The 17,825-nt window shown below is 45.8% G+C and overlaps 1 protein-coding gene across 1 annotated transcript in view; it reads left to right on the forward strand.

Annotated features, from left to right (window-relative positions):
• Window positions 1-8,468, forward strand: part of LOC110328881 (chondroitin sulfate proteoglycan 4-like) — a 64,672-nt gene extending 56,204 nt beyond the window's left edge. Inside the window, exons 9-10 of the mRNA XM_029544129.1 lie at window positions 3,867-4,050; window positions 5,534-8,468. Of these exons, the coding sequence (XP_029399989.1) occupies window positions 3,867-4,050; window positions 5,534-7,584 (2,235 nt within the window). The 3' untranslated portion in view covers window positions 7,585-8,468. The remainder of the gene's footprint in view (window positions 1-3,866; window positions 4,051-5,533) is intronic.
• Window positions 8,469-17,825: the final 9,357 nt, after the last annotated feature.

The following is a 17,825-nucleotide window of genomic DNA, read 5'->3' on the forward strand; positions in this document are numbered from 1 at the left end:
CTCTAGGGACCCATGCTACTCTTAAGAATGTAGCTCTTTAATACATTAACCAAATGAGACCACACAAAATGTTATAATTTGGAAAGAGCAAAAGGTAGCATTGGACATCTTGATTTAGTTTTATACAAGTGCAGGAACTTTTGAAAACAGTAGGTCCTGGTCTCTGGAACTTGTGAATGAATGACCCCTTTCTCGGCAGACTTTGAAGATGCAGTTAATAGTCATAGGCTTGGAAGAGTGGCCTGGACTATCTAGATGACCCTTAAGTGCCGTCATCTGTGTCTTTTCAAGAGGGGGGCAGAAGGAGATTTACATAGACAGATGAGGAAAGCCAGCTGACCACAGAGGAAGTTAAATATTGCAGCCACAGGTCAAGGAATGCTTGTAGCCAGGCAAGCTGAAGAAGGCAAGGAAGCCATCATTACACCTTTGGAGAGTTGGGGGATGGAAGTCAATCTCCATGTAGTGGTTGACTCCACCAAGCCTGGCAGTCAACTAGCCTTGTGTAGTCACTATTGTATTGTTATTGCTATCACATAATGCCTGACAAAAAGCAACCTAAGAAAAGAAGGGTTTCTTTGGACTCACAGTTCATGGGGAAACAGTCCGTTTTGACAAGGAAGTCATGGGTGACAGAGTCAGGACGCAGAAAGAAGTACACATCAGTGTCTAGAGCGCTTCTTCTTTTTCCAAACCTCAGCCATAGGAATGGTGTCACTGACATTAGGGTGGCTTTTGCACCTCAATTAACCTAATGTAGAAAATCCCTCTTAGACAAATCAAACAGATTTATCTCCACAGTGATTCTAAAAACCCATCAAATTGCAATGGAGATTAATTGTCGCACCCTAAGTTGGAGGAAGGGCAGAGTTCTCCAGATGTTCATCTTTCTAACCTTCCCAGCAGCCTCTCAGCTGTTAACTGTAGCCCATTGCAGAGAGCCTGGTGGGGCCTCTGGCCTTCTGGGAGCCAAATATTTCTTCTTAGCGTTTGACTATTCTTTGAGGTCTATAGAAATCAAGGATATGAGATAGAAATTTGATCACAGAAACCCAAAGAATGCTTTATCTTTATCTTCCCTTCAAACAAAAGCTACTTGGGAAGAGTTTTAAAATTTGGAACCAATGCTGGAAGAAGGAGTAGCCACTGGTAACATACCCAGTAAGCAAAAGCCTTAAACTCAGTGTGTTCCTTTTCCCTCCCTCCCTCCCTCCCTCCCTCTCTTCCCTTTCTCCCCCCCCCCACCTCAAAGTAGGAGGAAAATTTGTTGGGAAGATCAACAAGTTCACTGGAAGTGGAAGGGGATTAGAGATGATTACAGAGCTGGTCATAGTTGCTCACAACTTTAATCCCAGCACTCAGGAGGCAGATCTGTGAGTTCAAGGCCAGCCCGGACAACCGAATGATATCCATGACAGCCAGGGCTACACAGGGAATTGCTGTTTTGAAAAACCAAGCGAGAGAGAAAGGGAGACAATGGGATGTATATGATTGAAATATATTATATATGTGTGTGAAATTGTCAGAGAATAAAAAAATGTAAGCTTTGGAAATATATACGCTTCTAATGTAATATTGGATTACAGCCTTGTTAAAAGTCCAAGGAAGGACCAAGTTGGGGGTCATAGGGATAGAGATGAAAATTGGGAGGGTGGGGACAGACCGGTGTGTCAGCACAGGAGATGGTCTCTTGTCTTCAGTGTACAAGGCTGCTTTTGTGGGTGGGTTTCTTGCCCTTATTCTGCTTGTATTGGTCATCATAAAAGCGAAGGCTATCTCCTTCCTAAAGCTCATTGAAAAAAATGAGAATTACTGTATTTAATTTTGTATTTGAAATAGGTTATAAGGTAATTACTAAAAGTATTAGGAATCCACGTGTTCTATTCCTCCATATTCCCAAAGTGCTAGTGTTTAACAAGACTCAGGCTATCATTTTTTTTACACACTTGTCTTTTCAGTGGCAATTTCTAAAATTGAGGCAATCTCATATAATCACAGTGTAATTTTCAAATGTATAATTTTAACATTGTTACAATGTCAATATGCAATTTATATATCATATTAAACTTTCCTAAATTGTTCCAACAAATGTCTTTAGTAGGAAAGAGGAAATTATCCACCACATAGAGCATAGCATTCAGTTATCCAGTGTCTTTAGTTTCCTTCAATATGGAACCATTCTTTATTTATTAATATAGTGTCTTTTATGACCTTGTCAAGACAGACATTTATTATGACGTGACATGAAGTGCATGTGGATGTCGGAGAATAACTTGTGGGAGTTCTCTCCTTCCACCTTGGGGATGGAACTTAGGTCATTGAGCTTGGTGACCGTTTTGCCAGCTGAACTTTGTCATTGTTAAGAGTACAGGACAGTTCTCTCTGGCCTTCCTCACTATTCATTCTGTGTAGAGATTCAAGTTGTGAATTCTGGTCAAGGATTCAGGCTATGCATCCTCTGCATAGAGTCAGCCTCTGCATTGTGGGCAGGTATACCATGGGGGCTGCTGGGTTCTTCTCAGCTTCCTGCTGGTCTAACATGATGCTTACTTTGTCCTGGGGTTGAGGTTGGCTTTTATAGTCACCATACCATTCATTGCTCCCTGGGTTTACAGTTTCTCCACTTTCAAGGCATGATCCTCTTTTGTGATTTGTGCCCCTGTGTCCCATGAGGACATGCTTGGTGACCATTTCCAGCATGTCCTGTTTATCACTACTCTTTAGCTCATTAGTTTTAGCAACCATTTTAGGACCCTTACCTGAATTTATAGCTGTCAGTTACCAAGTAATAGTTTCTCTCGTTTTAGTTTTCCTGCTTCATTAATTAGTTGAGATTCCGTACCATTGGCTTTCTGATGATATTTTGATGACTTCTGCAGGAGGGAAAATAGCTGGACAAATCTAAATTGATAGGAGATAAAAACCCATCACCCTCCCTTCTTCAACCCCAGAGCCCAGGTACTTAGCTAACTAGTTTATCCATATGTACGTCGTACAGTGGAAACAGGCAGTTATTTGAAGTTGTTCCTGGGGCCATTTTGGTTTGGCTGACCAAATTCCTAACCTTTTTTAAGCTCTTTGCTCCCTCACAATTCATCTCACAGAATCCTAGTTTAAGTTTCTCTGGGCCTTCTCTAAACACACACACACACACACACACACACACACACACACACACACCACGTAAAAAGTAGGGACTTAGAGATGAAAAGGCACCCCTGAGAATGAATGGCCTTCTAAGGGTCTCGACTCAGACAAAAGCAGCCATGTATACATATATGGATTTTGTTTGTTTTTTTTTGTCTTGTCTTTGTTTTTGCCTTTATTTTTTATCAGGTTGATACAGAAATTTGGACACCAGCTGCATATTTGTAATGTCAATTAGTTATTTTTAATCTTGAGGTGTAATGTTTCTGAAAGTCACATCACACAGGTACTTCCTGAAGGTCGTATAGATAAGCTCACACAATGTCTAAGAGTTGATCACCAATAGACAGCTGGACAGAAAGTGGACAGCAGTATCTGAGAAACGAGGCCTGTCATATGAGCTGATGGTGGCTGACACTGTCAAGTAAGGAGGGTTTAATATACCCTTTCCATAAGAAAAGCACGCCAGGGCAATGGCCACCTCAGGGTCACCGGGCTTCTCTCTGATTGCTCGATCAGGTTTGAAATATGATCTCCTCGCTGTGAACTCCTCTCTGTGAAGAGGAGGTCACCACTTTTTCATGTTTTTTCCTTTATACAAATACATGGAATAATTTAAGCATGAGTATAGTAAGCCCCACAAAGAGCATGCCTCCTCCATTTAGAATGCGTTGTGTCATCCGGGAAGTTTGGCCCTAACTGTACTTCCCTCTATCCAGGTGAGTGAAGGGCTGATACTCTACCAGCATGTGGATCTTGAGAGCACGGGGTGGGCCTCAGAAGACTCCTTCACATTCACAGCATCTTCCCCTCCGGCGGAGCTGGGCCCTGAGGATTTCCGGATCACCATTTCACATGAAGTCAATGAGTCAGGTCGACAGAGCCGGCTGCGTGCAAATACAGGTACTGCCAACAAACCGAGGCTAGTGCTTTGTCTATAGAAGAGAGAACAATGTGGAAATCCGTCTTTCCCTTTTAGACCATGCTCCACATTCATCCTCTGCGATAAGATGGACACAGTTACAGCCAGTGGTGGTTACTCTGTCATGAGCCTCATGGCGAGGAGTGGCAGTTGACTTTAAAGAGTCTCCTTATGCCTCCACTGAGAGCTTTATCATGCCCATGACTGAAAGTTGTTGATACAAATGAAAATGATGAGTAGAAAAGAACTACTAGGAGCTGGGCCTATCTCTAGAGCAGGAAGGAGAACTTCAGCCATGGGGAAGTTAGGAAATTAAAGTCTTATACATGGATGTGCAGATTTTAAGCTCCCTTGCCTGAAATGCTGGCTTAATGGTTGTTTGCATTCATTTCCCAACCGCTCTCCTCCCACATCCTGTGTTCTTCCCTGCTCTAGACATTCTCTTTCTTCCCTCAGTGTAGCTCCCACCTCTGCCTTCCTGCCGCATGGCCACTGTCAGGAGGCCACTTCTGTACTGTGAGGACCTCCGAATGCACATAAAAACACACACACACACACACACACACACACACACACACACGTATGTACATATGTATGTACGTAAATCTCAGTTCTCCAAGTAAGAGAAAACATGTGACCTTTGTCTTTCTGAGTTTCACTAATTTAACCTAAGAAAATCATCTCAATTTCACGCATCCCCCCCCCCCGCCAATGTCATCATTTTTCTTCTCTTTATGGCAGTGTAAGATTCCACTGTATATATGGACTACATTTTCTTTGCCATTCATCTATGGATGGACATCTAGCCTGATCTTATGTCCTGTTTACTGTGAATAGTGCAGCAGTAAATATAGGTGTGCAGGTATCTCTTTGGACTGCTAAGAGTCCTTTGAGTACATACCCAAGAGCGTATAGCTGACTTATATAGTAGTTCTATTTTCCCTTTGGTTTTTGCTTTATTTTGTTTTTTGAGGGACCTCTGTATTGGTTTCTTTTTCCTCTTTCTTTCTTTCTTTCTTTCTTTCTTTCTTTCTTTCTTTCTTTCTTTCTTTCTTTCTTTCTTTCCTTCCTTCCTTCCTTCTTTCTTTCTTTCCTTCTTTTTTTGTTTTTTGTTTGTTTGTTTGTTTGTTTGTTTTTGTTTTTTTCGAGTCAGGATTTCTCTGTATAGTCCTGGCTGTCCTGGAACTCACTTTGTATACCAGGCTGGCCTTGAACTCAGAAATCTGCCTGTCTCTGCCTCTCAAGTACTGGGATTAAAGGTGTGTAACACCACCGCCCGGCCCTGTATTGGTTTCTATAGGTATGTGCTTATGTTTAAATTTTATTTTTGTATGCTAATTTAGATACTTGAGCAACCTACATGTTTAGAATCATCCCCTGAGAGGTATACTTAGGAGAGAAAGCTCTATGACCTTCATTAAGTGTCTGATTAAATGTCTCTTCGTTCCTTAACTGTTTCAATAGGAGCCTCTGTCAAGGAGGGAGATAAAGTTCTCATTGACCAATCTAAATTAGATGCCTCCAACCTCTTACTTCGGCTACCTCAACCTCAGCGTTCTTCCCATGAAATCTGGTTCCAGGTTACAGCTCTTCCTCGCCATGGGACCCTTATGGTTGGAGAGAGAAACATCACCACAGGAAGCCCCTACTTCTCTCAGCACACAGTTAATGTATTTGGAGTCACGTATCTTCATGATGACTCTGAATCATTGGCTGATAATTTTACCTTTGCTGTTTGGCCAAACCCAAAGAATCAGTCCACCAGCAAGTCAGAGGCTGGCTTTCTAGAAGAGATGTTCAACATCATCATCACCCCTGTGAATGATCAGCCTCCAGAATTAAAGACCAAAGGGCTTCGGTTGACAGTTCTGCAGGGCGATAGGTTGGTTGTGGGACCTGAAATCCTCAATGTAGAAGATATAGATAGTCCTCCAAGCGAAATCCAATACGTGATCATCCGTCATCCCAACAATGGCTTTTTAGCCATGGCTCACAATCCAGACACCACTGCTCACCATTTTACACAGGCGGACATCAATAACGCTCAGGTGTGGTTCATACAAGATGGAAGCCCATCCTCTGGTGTGTTTTACTTTAGTGTGACTGACGGCCAACACCGCCCTCTCTACAAGCTCTTCCACCTGGATGTCACCCCCATTTCCATCACTCTTGTGAACCTCACGAACCTGCTTCTCCCACAAGGACAGACCACTGTCCCCATCACCAATATTCATCTTTCAGCAGTGACCAATGGTAGGAGCCTCCAGATCATCTACAGAATAACACAGCCCCTCCAAAGTGGTCACTTGCTGATTGAAAACCAGGTGGTCAACAGCTTTGGGCAGGAGGATTTGGATTCTGGAAGACTCTCTTACCACATGACCAATCTCACAGCCTCAGAAGATCAGCTGAGGTTCTCACTGTTTACAACCGAGTGCAACTTGACGGAGCAGACACTGGGCATCACGGTGCGGCCTTTGTTGTGGGTTATAGCAAACCTGACAGTGACCAACAGAGTGGCTCACCAGCTTAGGACAGAGGATCTAGATGCAACCGAGCTTGCTAACAGGACTAATAGTGATCCCATGTTTGAAGTGATACAACCCCCCGTCCATGGACGGCTTGTTCGAAGAGCAGTTGACAGCCCTGTGATGGAAGAGGTCACTCAATTCACCCAGACAGACATCAACCAAGGGCAGCTGGTGCTTGAGCCACACGCTAATCTAACAGGCACCTGTACACTGAATGACTCCTTTGCCTTCTTGCTCAGCGCAGACCATGTGCAGCCAGCAGCAGGTTATCTAGCCTTTACCATAGTGCCACCAGACCCCTTACCTTTACAGACATTTACACCAGATGTGCCTTTGCTTGTCACTGGAGAGACCCTCATAGCCTCTGTTTTCCCTCAGAAAAAACTTAGGACTTCAATTAAAAAACCGACAGAAACTCCAGGAAACCTGACCCAGGGCAAATGGCCGGGGACAGATTCCTGGGCTCAACTCGGTGGCAAAGAGACAAATATAGATGCAAAGGTCTCTCCCACCAGGGTCATTTGGCCATATGCTGCCACTAAAGTGGGGGAGTCCCTTTCTAGGGGGACCATGCAGCCGGAAATGAGCCGTCACCCTCTGGTGGTCATCATACCTTTAGCTGCTGTGTTCCTCTTCCTGCTGGTGACAGTGGTGGCCCTGTGTGTTTGGCTACTGAGCCGAAAGGAGGACAAACCCAGACCACTTGTCCAGCCAAAGACAAACCTCGAATCCCCATCCGCAGGCTCTAGAGCAGAGAGGAGTGGAGCCATTCCCACGGTCACGGTGACACCCCTTATTAGAAGCTCCAGCAGCCGGCCTACCAGTTTGTTCCGGACCCAATCATATGATCAGCCAGCCCCTCTGGGGGCAGAGCCTATAGAGAAATGCGCTCCTTGGCAGGCATGGGTGAACCTGGATCCTGACATGGCCAAGCTCTGTCGACAAACCAACCCAGCACTGAAACACAACCAGTACTGGGTATAAATGGGGAGCCCCCCTCCTACACCACCTCACACTCATTCTCTCTCCTTCGCTCCCCCCTCCACCTCTCTCTCCCTCTTTATCCCTCTCCACTTTCCAGTCTCTCTCCTCCCCTCCCCATCTCTGTCTTTCCTTGCTGTTACTGACCACTGTACAGCTATGAAGATCAGCACTGGGCTATAACGATGAAGGAGTGCAGATAGGATCAAGGCAGGCTGCCCATTAGGTGTAGTTACACACAGGGCTCACTCACAGCCCAGTGCTGTTGGTGAGTGCCGTACCTTGCACTCTTGGGCCTTCCACAATGGTCCCTTGCTAGGACCTGGCGTTCTCGATAAGTTTGGTTCTGTGAAGAATTAAACTGCACTAAGGTACTGCTGAGCAGTGGGATCCCATTGGAAGCAGTGCCTTTAACTTGGGGCTTGGAGTTAAGGGAGGACGGTGCGGGTACTTTTCATGGGAGATTCACCCTGTCAGTGAGTCAGCAGGAGGTGCCAGATCTCTCTCCACAGAAGATGCCATTTATTACATCGATTTGTTTATGTAATATTTATGTGCCATCCTCTTTCTCTGTGGAGTTTCCTCAGGTTGGTTTCCCCGGGCAGGAAATGCCTTCTTCAGATCACAGGGCAAACTGACCTCCTTTGAGCATAGTCCTTAAATACGATGTATTTTATCCAGAGGCATTATTTACAGAAGGATCTGTAGAGTCAAGAAATATCTGAAGCTCTGAGGTGTAGAAAGGTGTGTTAAGAGCTTTTTATTTTTTTTGGATGCCTTACTTTGGCATCCTTTTACAATAAATGGAAATAATGACAAATTTGTATTTGAATTGTCTCCTTGAACCATTGTCCACCATTAATTTCTGTAAGTCTAAAATGAAGCTTTCCGTACTCATACTAAGACGGCCTTGGGCTGCAGAGTATAACACACCCACAAACGGTAGCCTGAGGCTTGCACAAATGATTTAGATTTTTCTGTGAAGAGTAACATAGTAAAGATTTTAGGTTTGTGGGCTACACATGGTCTCTGCTATTTGTTTTTCTTTTATTCATCTTCCCTAAAACAAAGTTTGTTTTAAGAAAATGTACAAAAAGAAATCCTTAGCTCTTGAGTTTGACCCATACATTATGTAGTCTTTGCCTGGCTTTGCTTTAAGCAACTGAAGTGTGCTGAATTACGTCAACTCGTGAACGTAGTAGACATTAGCATTCCCAAGCTGGCTCTGGGACTCATAATTATATCAGGGGTGGTAGCTCTTTTGTCCCTTCTGCTCTGCCATCCTCAGGTTCTTTATGGTTAGGAGATGGCTGCCAAAGCGCCCCAGCAGAGTGGACATATTCAAGGCAGAATCACACAGCGCAGTGGCTTCTTGTTTGAGAGACTCATTTTATTTGTATTAGTTGTTTTATTGTAAGGAGACTTCCTTCCCATTTCATTTGCTTTCGTACCTTATTGTCTAAACCAAGCCGCATCCTTTCTGCCCTTTCACCCACCACCGGCAAAGCGAATAAGACCTTGTGACTGACGATCTCTCCCAGGGTCACCCTTGTGACTGATGATCTCTCCTGAGGTCACCCGTCTGCCTGCTGTGGATGTAGAGGAGGATGGAGGAGCAGGTAAACAGAAATGGGCCTATTAAAATACTCTTGACATATTGTCATCTGTGAGACGCCACACTTCTACTGCTTTTTCATGTTGGATGGTGTTCTTAAAGCCGGAGCCCGTGGTTGAGGGGTAAGGCTAGTACCAGTTTTAGGACAAAAGTCCTGGGTATGGGAGTCCCAACAAAGCTTAGCCACATGTCCCAGTACAGCAACTAAAGATAAAAACAGCTGGGTATGGTGGCCCATGCCTGCATTCCCAGCACTTGGAAGGCAGAGGCAGGAGGATCGCTGCAGTTTTGAGGCCAGCCTAGGCTACGTGGCAAATTTCAGGCCAGCCTGTGATATAGAGCAACAACAACAAAGCAAAGACAGAAACAAAAACCAAACAGCAGACAGAGGAGACGGAGAAAGATTTAATCACAGCCACACTGGGAAGACCACATAAGGGGTGGGTATCGCCCGTCCCCAAGTCTGTCTTCCTGGTTTCAACAGAGGAAGAATTGAGGCAGGGAACAAAAAGTCTGCATAAAGAAGCAGTCCTACTTCAAGTGTGGTCTGGTTGGTCATTATCTCAGTACTGGCTCTGCAAGCTGACTCCAAGACACTCTTATTGCTTGAAGTGGGTATCTGGTTCCCATGAGATGATTGCTACTGCTGGGGGCTGATGTCAGGGAATGTTCTGTCTGCAGAGGCCTGCTGTTCCTGGAATGCAAGGGGAAGTGCAGGGCTAAGGTACAGACTGGAGCCTTCTAGGCATCTTCATGGGAGTCTGTGAAAAGTTGATGGTATGGTCCAAAGCCAGTCAGGAATATATATATATATATATATATATATATATATATATATATATATATATATATATATATNGTGTGTGTGTGTGTGTGTGTGTGTGTGTGTGTGTGTGTGTGTCCTAGGGTCTCTTTATGTGCCTTCAGCCTTGAAGGGGAGTGAGAGGGAAAGCATCACTGACATTTGGACACTGCTTGAATGGTCAGCTTGCCTACATGCAGGATTGATCAGGAATCTGAGCCAGTCTTAAGCTAGAGGGCAGATGCAAAATGGAAGAGGAAGAGTGATAGTGATGCACCGACTCCACAGTTTACTACCTCGGTCCTAGGGAGGGAGGGCTCAGCACGTTTTAGCAAAAGTGATTTCTGAGTTCCCATTACAGGATGGTGGGGCTGTGAATAGCTCTGCGAGGGGAAAGATGCTTCCTGAGACGTTCGAAAATGGTGGGAGAAAGTATGCTTTTTGCATTCAATCAGTAGAGCCAAATAGACAACAAACCCCTACCCCAGACAAAGAATCAGCTGGATCCTGTCCCAGATGTCAGTGTGGCTGAGACAGAAATGACCAGGTGAGCCATCATGAAGCAGCAGCTTGTATACCCAATGGAGGATTAACAGACTCATTACTAAGTCTAGGCAAACATATGTTCTAAAAACAGAATGGCAGGTACCATGATATGTTTCAAACTCCGGCTAATGACATGCGTGGACATTCTTACTTAAAGGATATATTTAAAAAACAAACAAAACCTAACAGCTAAATACTTTCCATTCATTCTTTGTTTAAGGAGAATATTATACCTTCTGTTAAGAGGTAGAACACGTGGGTTGGGGAATCACAAGGTAAACGTGAGGCCAAGCGTCAGGCTGGTGAGTGTCAGTCAGAGCCGGCTGCATCTGGTCTACTTTTTATGAAACATGCTTTTGGTCCCATCTCCCTCTGCTCCTTGAAGAGTCACTTCCCTCCCAGCTGCTCCTTCGGAAACAACTTCACAGTCTTCAGACCATATGGTGACAGGACACACTTAGCCAAAAAGACACCTGCCATGTCTTATTTCGATTCTTGCCTCTTACTGCTGGTCATGGAAACTCATGTTACTGGAGTTGCTAGGGTCAGAGCCCGGGCCCTGGCAGTCCTAACAAGGGGGGCTGTGCCACCTACCCTCAGGCTAATTAGAGACACAAAATAATGGGGGGGGGGAATAGATGTATTTAATGTGGCCACATTGGGAAAGGAAACAAGGAGATCCAGCAACACTTTCCAGCCTGTCTCTTAGGTCCTGCCAGGGAGATGTCGGCTTAAACAGAAGCCAAGAGCTACTGCCCAGCATTGACAATGCCCCGATAGTGTATGGGGCCTGTCTGCCCTGCAATTGGTCTGACAGATTGTCAGGACTACAGGGAATCTCTAAGAGGGAGGTGCTTACCCCCATGTTTCCATATCTCTCACTCATAAATTGCCCCGCCCCAGCATTTCTGTTTGAGGAAGGAGGGAGATTAGGAGTCTTAAGCCAAGGTTGGCTTGATCTCAGCGAGACTCAGAATTGTTCTTAGCCCTCCCTGGTCTAACCCAAGCACCCTACAGATCAATGGCACCACATACAGCACACATAAGGCAGAGGCTGAAGAACATCTGCATGTAGTGGCACCACATACAGCACACATAAGGCAGAGGCTGAAGAACACCTGCACCCATTAGGTGGGTTTCTCTCTCCCTTGACTGGTCAGTGCCTGCTCTTTGTGGAAGAGCCAGATGTCCTTGGCTCACCGAGCCTACTGGCTGCTGCTTTGCTTCAGCCATAAGCTCTTTAGGACTAGGATTGCCAGGCTGGCCAAACACAGGATCCGCTCCTCAACCCGTTCTCCTGCTAATCTTGTGACTCCAAACACAGACAACTCCTGTCCATATTGGAAAGAGATGCGGAAGCACTTGAAGCAATAACTCACGTTCTTGTACGCAAGTATGCCTGCTAGAGCCAGGACAGCGTGAGAGCCAGATGTCAAAGTGCACTGATTAATCAAGTAATTAATACAGAGTTTGGAAAGTTTTTTCCCCCCTTCCAGAGGCTCTGGAACAGTCTGGTTTGCAGATGGAGTCAATTAAGAGGAAACAATGTCTACCATTTGGTGCTGGCTCAAAGAAAGCATAAAATAAAAAGAATTGGCAAAGTCTTGTTCAGCATTGAAAATTGAAGTTCTGGGAATGGAAAATGGGTTAAAATGGCTCCCTCCCCCCATAGGAGGGCTATAACTGAATAATTATAATTCTGTCGTGATGAGTCTAGTGCTTCTAAACAGGTGACTGGGAAGAGCATAAGTATGCAGGGAGGGAGAGAGCAGGAGAGTGGCTGACTTCTGCTTAAGCACAGGATGTTCTGGGATGGGTAGGAAGTGAGAGATTTTTTCTTTCTTTTCTTCCTTGCTGCTTCTCATCTATTCCACCCCCAGCCCAGTCCAGCCTCCCACAAATGCCTTTTCCTAACAAGATTCAATGACGGATTCTGACCTTTAGGGGTCCCTCTTCAAACACCCTGATACATGTCTTCTTCACAGTATGGCATTAACTGGATGGGAGTGGAAGAAGCCCTTGCCCTCTGGTTCTACAAAGAGAACATGCATCCTCACAGAAGTTATAGATGAAAGATGTTCAGTGTTTCAGAAGAACCATAGGAGCTCTTAGCCTGAAGTATTTACAAAAGGAGATCACAGATTCTGAGCCTGTATCAGCAGCACCAATCGGAAAGCAGTTTTTCTGTTCCCCAGTCCATCAATTCTACCTGCCAGCTGTGAAGGAGCTGAAGTTAGGGGGTGATCTGGGAGGGGGTGTGAGGAAGGAGAGATTCGCCTGTCTTCACTTCAGGCCTAAACTGTATGGGAGTCGCATGCCAGGAATCCTTCAGTTTGAAAGAAAATTTGAAATTTTGACTGGTATCCAAGCCCGGACATCTTAAGACTAATTTTACATTGTTAATTAAGAAACCCTAAAAGTGTATTTCGCACGGGATCGGCTGACCCTGACAGAAAACAGCTTGTAGAGCTGGGAAGGGCAAGAGGAGACAAGAAGTCTTCTGTATTCATGTCATGGCCTGCCTTTTCCAACATAACATTTATGTGGAGCAATCATTTCCGTTTGCCGAAGCCCGCCCTCTTCTACGGGGATGAAGACCAGATGCTGTTGCTGTATTTCCAATTCTAATTCATTTTCACGAAACCAGTCTATCTTCGATCTCTTTTCTCTGAGATGTCCGCTGTGACTGTTCCAGTTAGATGCTGCCTCATTCACCACTCTGGGCATTCACCCTTGATGCTGACACAGCCTTGATGCTGCCCCTTCCTGTGTTTGGCAAGCTCTTCCTTCCTAGGCACAGCTGCCACTCGGGGATAAAAGCAAGTGCCAGGACCCAGCCTCCTTCCAGCCGATGTGCGAGTTGTTCCTGAGCACAGAGGCCTATGACAGGTAAAAAGCAGGAGATGTCTTCAGTCAGTTTTGGTGACAAGTAGCAGTATGGGAGCAGCAGGAGCTCTATGGCATTCTCAGAGTTGGGAATGGCATAGAATGATGTGCAGGAGTGGAAAGGGGAGCCTGCAGCCACGGTGGCCATCTTGGATGGGCCAGTTCTGGAGGGTGAATTGTGCCTCCACAGCTGCCAAGACTGGCTGGCTCTCTGATGCTTGTAGAGAGTCAGTGTGCTTCTCTGGAGTCCTTAAAAATAATTCCAGACTCACCATGGCTGCAAAGACGCCCGTATGGCTTATTCTAACATACCATGTTTGTAAGCGTGATGCTGTTATTAAAAACAAAATACCCACCCTATCATTGATATAACATTATTATCTAACTGGGCCTGTTATTTGGATTTCACTAATTTTCCCACCAAGGCCCCTTTTATTCTTTAAAACCCAACTCAAGATACCTGTTGCTTTCGGTTGCTATTTCTCCTTAGCCATCATGTCTCTTTCCATGTTAAATAAAGATGGCAGTGGCCAGTGATTTTATACAGTGTCCCTTGATGTAGACTTTCTCCTCATTGGATTAGAGATAATGGACCTGAGGAGGAAATACCACACCGAGCAAGTGCCTGGATTCTATGATGCCAGGTAAATGATACCCATGTGACCTAAGGCGTCACTGTTAACCTTAACTAGCTGATTAAAGTGGTATTTCCCAGGCCCGACCACTTTGAAGTTATTATTCTTTCACCCCCCCCCCACCCTTGCTTCCCCTCTGAATATTACAGGGTGTTGCTGAGTCCAGTCCGTTTGAGTCCAGTCCAGAGTGTTGCTGAGTCCAGTCCATTGTGGAGTGAGTTTCTATCTCCTGGAATAGGACATGCATGGTTTGCAAATTCTCCTGAAAAGAATTCCCATCTCTTCTACTTATTATGCAGCCCTTAGTGCCGCACAAGGAAAAGGCATTTGTTGACCAAGGAAAAAGTTACAGCTGTTCTTGGAACATGAAATAGCATGTAATAACCGTCATGGCAGAGCCTGAAGAGGTATTAGAAACTAAGACAAGAGCCCACGTGTGAGACACATGAGTGGGCATGGTGGGCTGTCCTCCCCCTTGCCAGAGGGCTGGCTTCTGCCACAAGGTTCTTCATTTTGATTTCCTCCTAGCCTGAAATGGCTGCTGCCTCTAGTGGCCCAGGTGTCTCCATCCTGTGCTCCATGGTTCTGTATAACTCAGGGCATACATGTCATCATGCAACCACGACTGAAGGTCACCCGGCCCAGATTCTCAAGAGATAGAAACTCCTTTTATCAGCCCGGACTTTTGCTTCATTCTTCTTGGATGAGCTGTCTCCTTGTGACCATCTGTGTGGCCAGAAGAAGGGTGGAAGTACTTCCTCCTTATCTGGATCCTTGGGAGGAGTCAACTCTGAAAGGAGGGAGGACGGCAGGGTGGCACTACAGAGTGCTCCTCCTGTGCCTTCTCCCTGAGATAAGTCTTGTTCCTAAAATAGCAGCAGAGACTGCATTTGTATCAAAGCTGGCACATGCATTCCTTGCTCCATAAGTTCTAGGCCCTTCTTCGTTTTCTAGTGTCTTGACATTGCTTTCTCAAACTCTAGAGTAGGCAGAGTTAGCCATGGGCTTGTGTCCTCCTTTCCCATCCTGCCTGTTGTCCCCAGAGGCTGTCAAGATCTCCCTCAGAATACGGCTTTAGGGAGGTGGACCTGGTACGTTTCCAAGTTGGAGTTTCCAAGTTAGCTTCCTCCTCAAGATTACATTGAGGGACTCTGAGAAGTTCAGATTCCCTGACCTAGACCTTCATGAGGCATGAATGTGGCAGCAGGAAACAAGAAAAGTCCAAATTGGGTAGTTGAGGCACACCGAATAAGAGAGTTGGTAGAGATGGGAGCAGAGCTAGGAAAAAAGTGAGTATGGCTTGGGGTCACGTGGGCTAGCCACAGCAGGGAGAACAAAGGAAGACTTGCTGTCCTGAGCTAAACTAGATGGTCACCTGCTGGGAGCTGTGACCTCCATAGCTAGAGGCAGCCAACCTCAGAGAGAAGGAGTGGGAGGGATGGAGGAACTGATGCTCTCGTCTTGCCCTTCCTTCTGGTCCCCTTCAAATACTTTCCCTGACTGACTCAGTTCAGAAGTCGGGGGTGGCTTGCTTCTGATCCAGTCCATTGCAAGCAGCCACCCGAGGAAGGAGCCAGATGGAGAGTGGGCGTTATGGCCCGAGGTGCGGTCAGCAGGTGTCTAGCACAAGTCAGACAGCAGTGTTGTAGCTGAAGGTCGGCACCTGCTTCTAACTCCAATTACTGTCTTCTTTTACTTCCTCACACTGCAGCCTTCTCATACTGTCTTACCCCGAGCAGCTCCAAGACTCCTTGAGTGTCACAGACAGGAGGAACAGCTTATGGTTAATAAACCGTAAGGGGCCCACTTGGGTTTGCCTTTCACATTGTTTAGGAAAGAAAGACTTGACCCCTTTCTCCTGCCTTTCTTGGGTTTTCTCCCAGGTCTAGAAACCCAGAGTCCATCTCATCCAATACCTTGTGGTCTTGCTTTGCCATAGTGGGCTTTGGGGAGCAGCTCTTGATGGGCACAAGAGGGTCCCCCACAGTTTTTGAGTCCATATGCAATGTGGAAAAAAAATCTCACTTTGCTTTCTGAATGAGGCTCAGTTTTTTTTCAGAAAAGTGATTTCTTTGAGGCTGCTGTTACCACGGTCAATTGAAAACGAGGAAGCTGTTCTTCTGAGCTTTGGAATAGAATTGGAAACCACAGTTCACCTTCAACTTCAACCAAAACATTTAGGGAGCAGGAAGGGTGGGAGAGCAATGGTTTGGGTAAGGGGTGGCAAGTCAGGAGCTGGGCCGGGACAGCGGAACAACAAGGTTCATAGTTCAGAAGAAAGGGAATACTCTGAGGTTTCCATGGAAATAAAATACATTTCCACCTTAGCTGCTCGGATGGTAAAACAAGCAGAGGGTTAGACGAGCTGGGAGACAAATGAGCACGCAGTGTGGGGTCCAGGCAGTGTTAGGCTGGCAAGGGCAGAGCAAGACTGGTCTCTCCTGCCTAAAAGCAAGTCACTGGAAGCAGCCATCACCATCTCTGCTTTAAGAAGAGGAGGTAGGAAGTTGCTCACAGCTATGGGTAAGACCTGAGTGACACACTCTAGGCTTCCAGCCTATTAACCATTTAGTCACCAGTGCAGCTTCAGCTATGCAGATTAGAATATCCAGTCTCTCCCAGGGATGGAGAAATAGCTCAACTGGTAAAGGGCTTGCAGTGCAAGCTAAGTGCAATCCCCTGAACCCACGTAAGACAGAAGCTACCAATGGTGACTCACTTGTCAATTCCAGCAGTGTGGAGATAGATGGATTTCTGGGGCTTTCTGGCCAGTCAGCCTAGCTCGATTGCTGACTTCTACGCACACGCACGCACACACACACACACACACAGAGAGAGAGAGAGAGAGAGAGAGAGAGAGAGAGAGAGAGAGAGAGAGAGACTCACAAAAACAATGGACAGCATTGAGGAACAATACCCAAGGCTGGGCTTTGGCAGGTCAACATATGTATATAGCCCTGCCCCCATACACACATTTGCACCTGAACACATGTAAACTCACACACACACACACACACACACACACACACACACACACACACATGGTTCAAATCAATGTAACCTTTCCCTATTTCCTGTGAATCCCATCTTCTGTGCTCTGAGCTTGCTTCATGAACCCTAACTTTGTTCTTAGTGAACAACCCATCCCAAGTGCAATGCCCAGTGCTTCTTGGTCCCTGCCCTTCCCCAAGCAGCCTACCTCTGGTCCTGCAGGAGAAGATGCACAGAATCACTCCTCAGAGCCTTGGAGGACAGAGAACTTAAGAGCAGATTTCAGAGGGCAAGGCATTTAAGTGCCATTCCTCACATGAGACAAAATGTTTCCCCCACTATATCAGTATGATAAAAGTATATTAAAATGGACATCTTGGACAAATGTGTAACAGAGAGCACCTCACAGAGCCCTTTATGGTTTAATATTTAAAAGAAATATGGAGGCGATAGAGAGCCCTGGGTTAGACATTTTAGCTAGTCGCATAAAAGCTACCGCTTTGAGCAATGCCAGGCATTTAGTAGGTACTTAATAAACATTTTACCAGTTGTTTTAAGTAATTTTCTCATCACTGTGGCAGGACACCCCCTGGAAACAGCACACTGTAAGGAAGGATTTCTTTGGTGTCTGGTTTCTGGAAACACTGCCTATCATGGTCGGAAGGCACAGTGAAGCTTCGTGGTCTAGGGTGGTAGACAGGTACTCGGAACACGGCTTATTCGTGGTTCGCAGATCAGCAGAGACAGCCAGGGCTGGAACCAGAAATGG

The sequence above is a fragment of the Mus pahari genome, chromosome 11, assembly GCF_900095145.1.
Source record: "Mus pahari chromosome 11, PAHARI_EIJ_v1.1, whole genome shotgun sequence".
Taxonomy (NCBI): domain Eukaryota; kingdom Metazoa; phylum Chordata; class Mammalia; order Rodentia; family Muridae; genus Mus; species Mus pahari.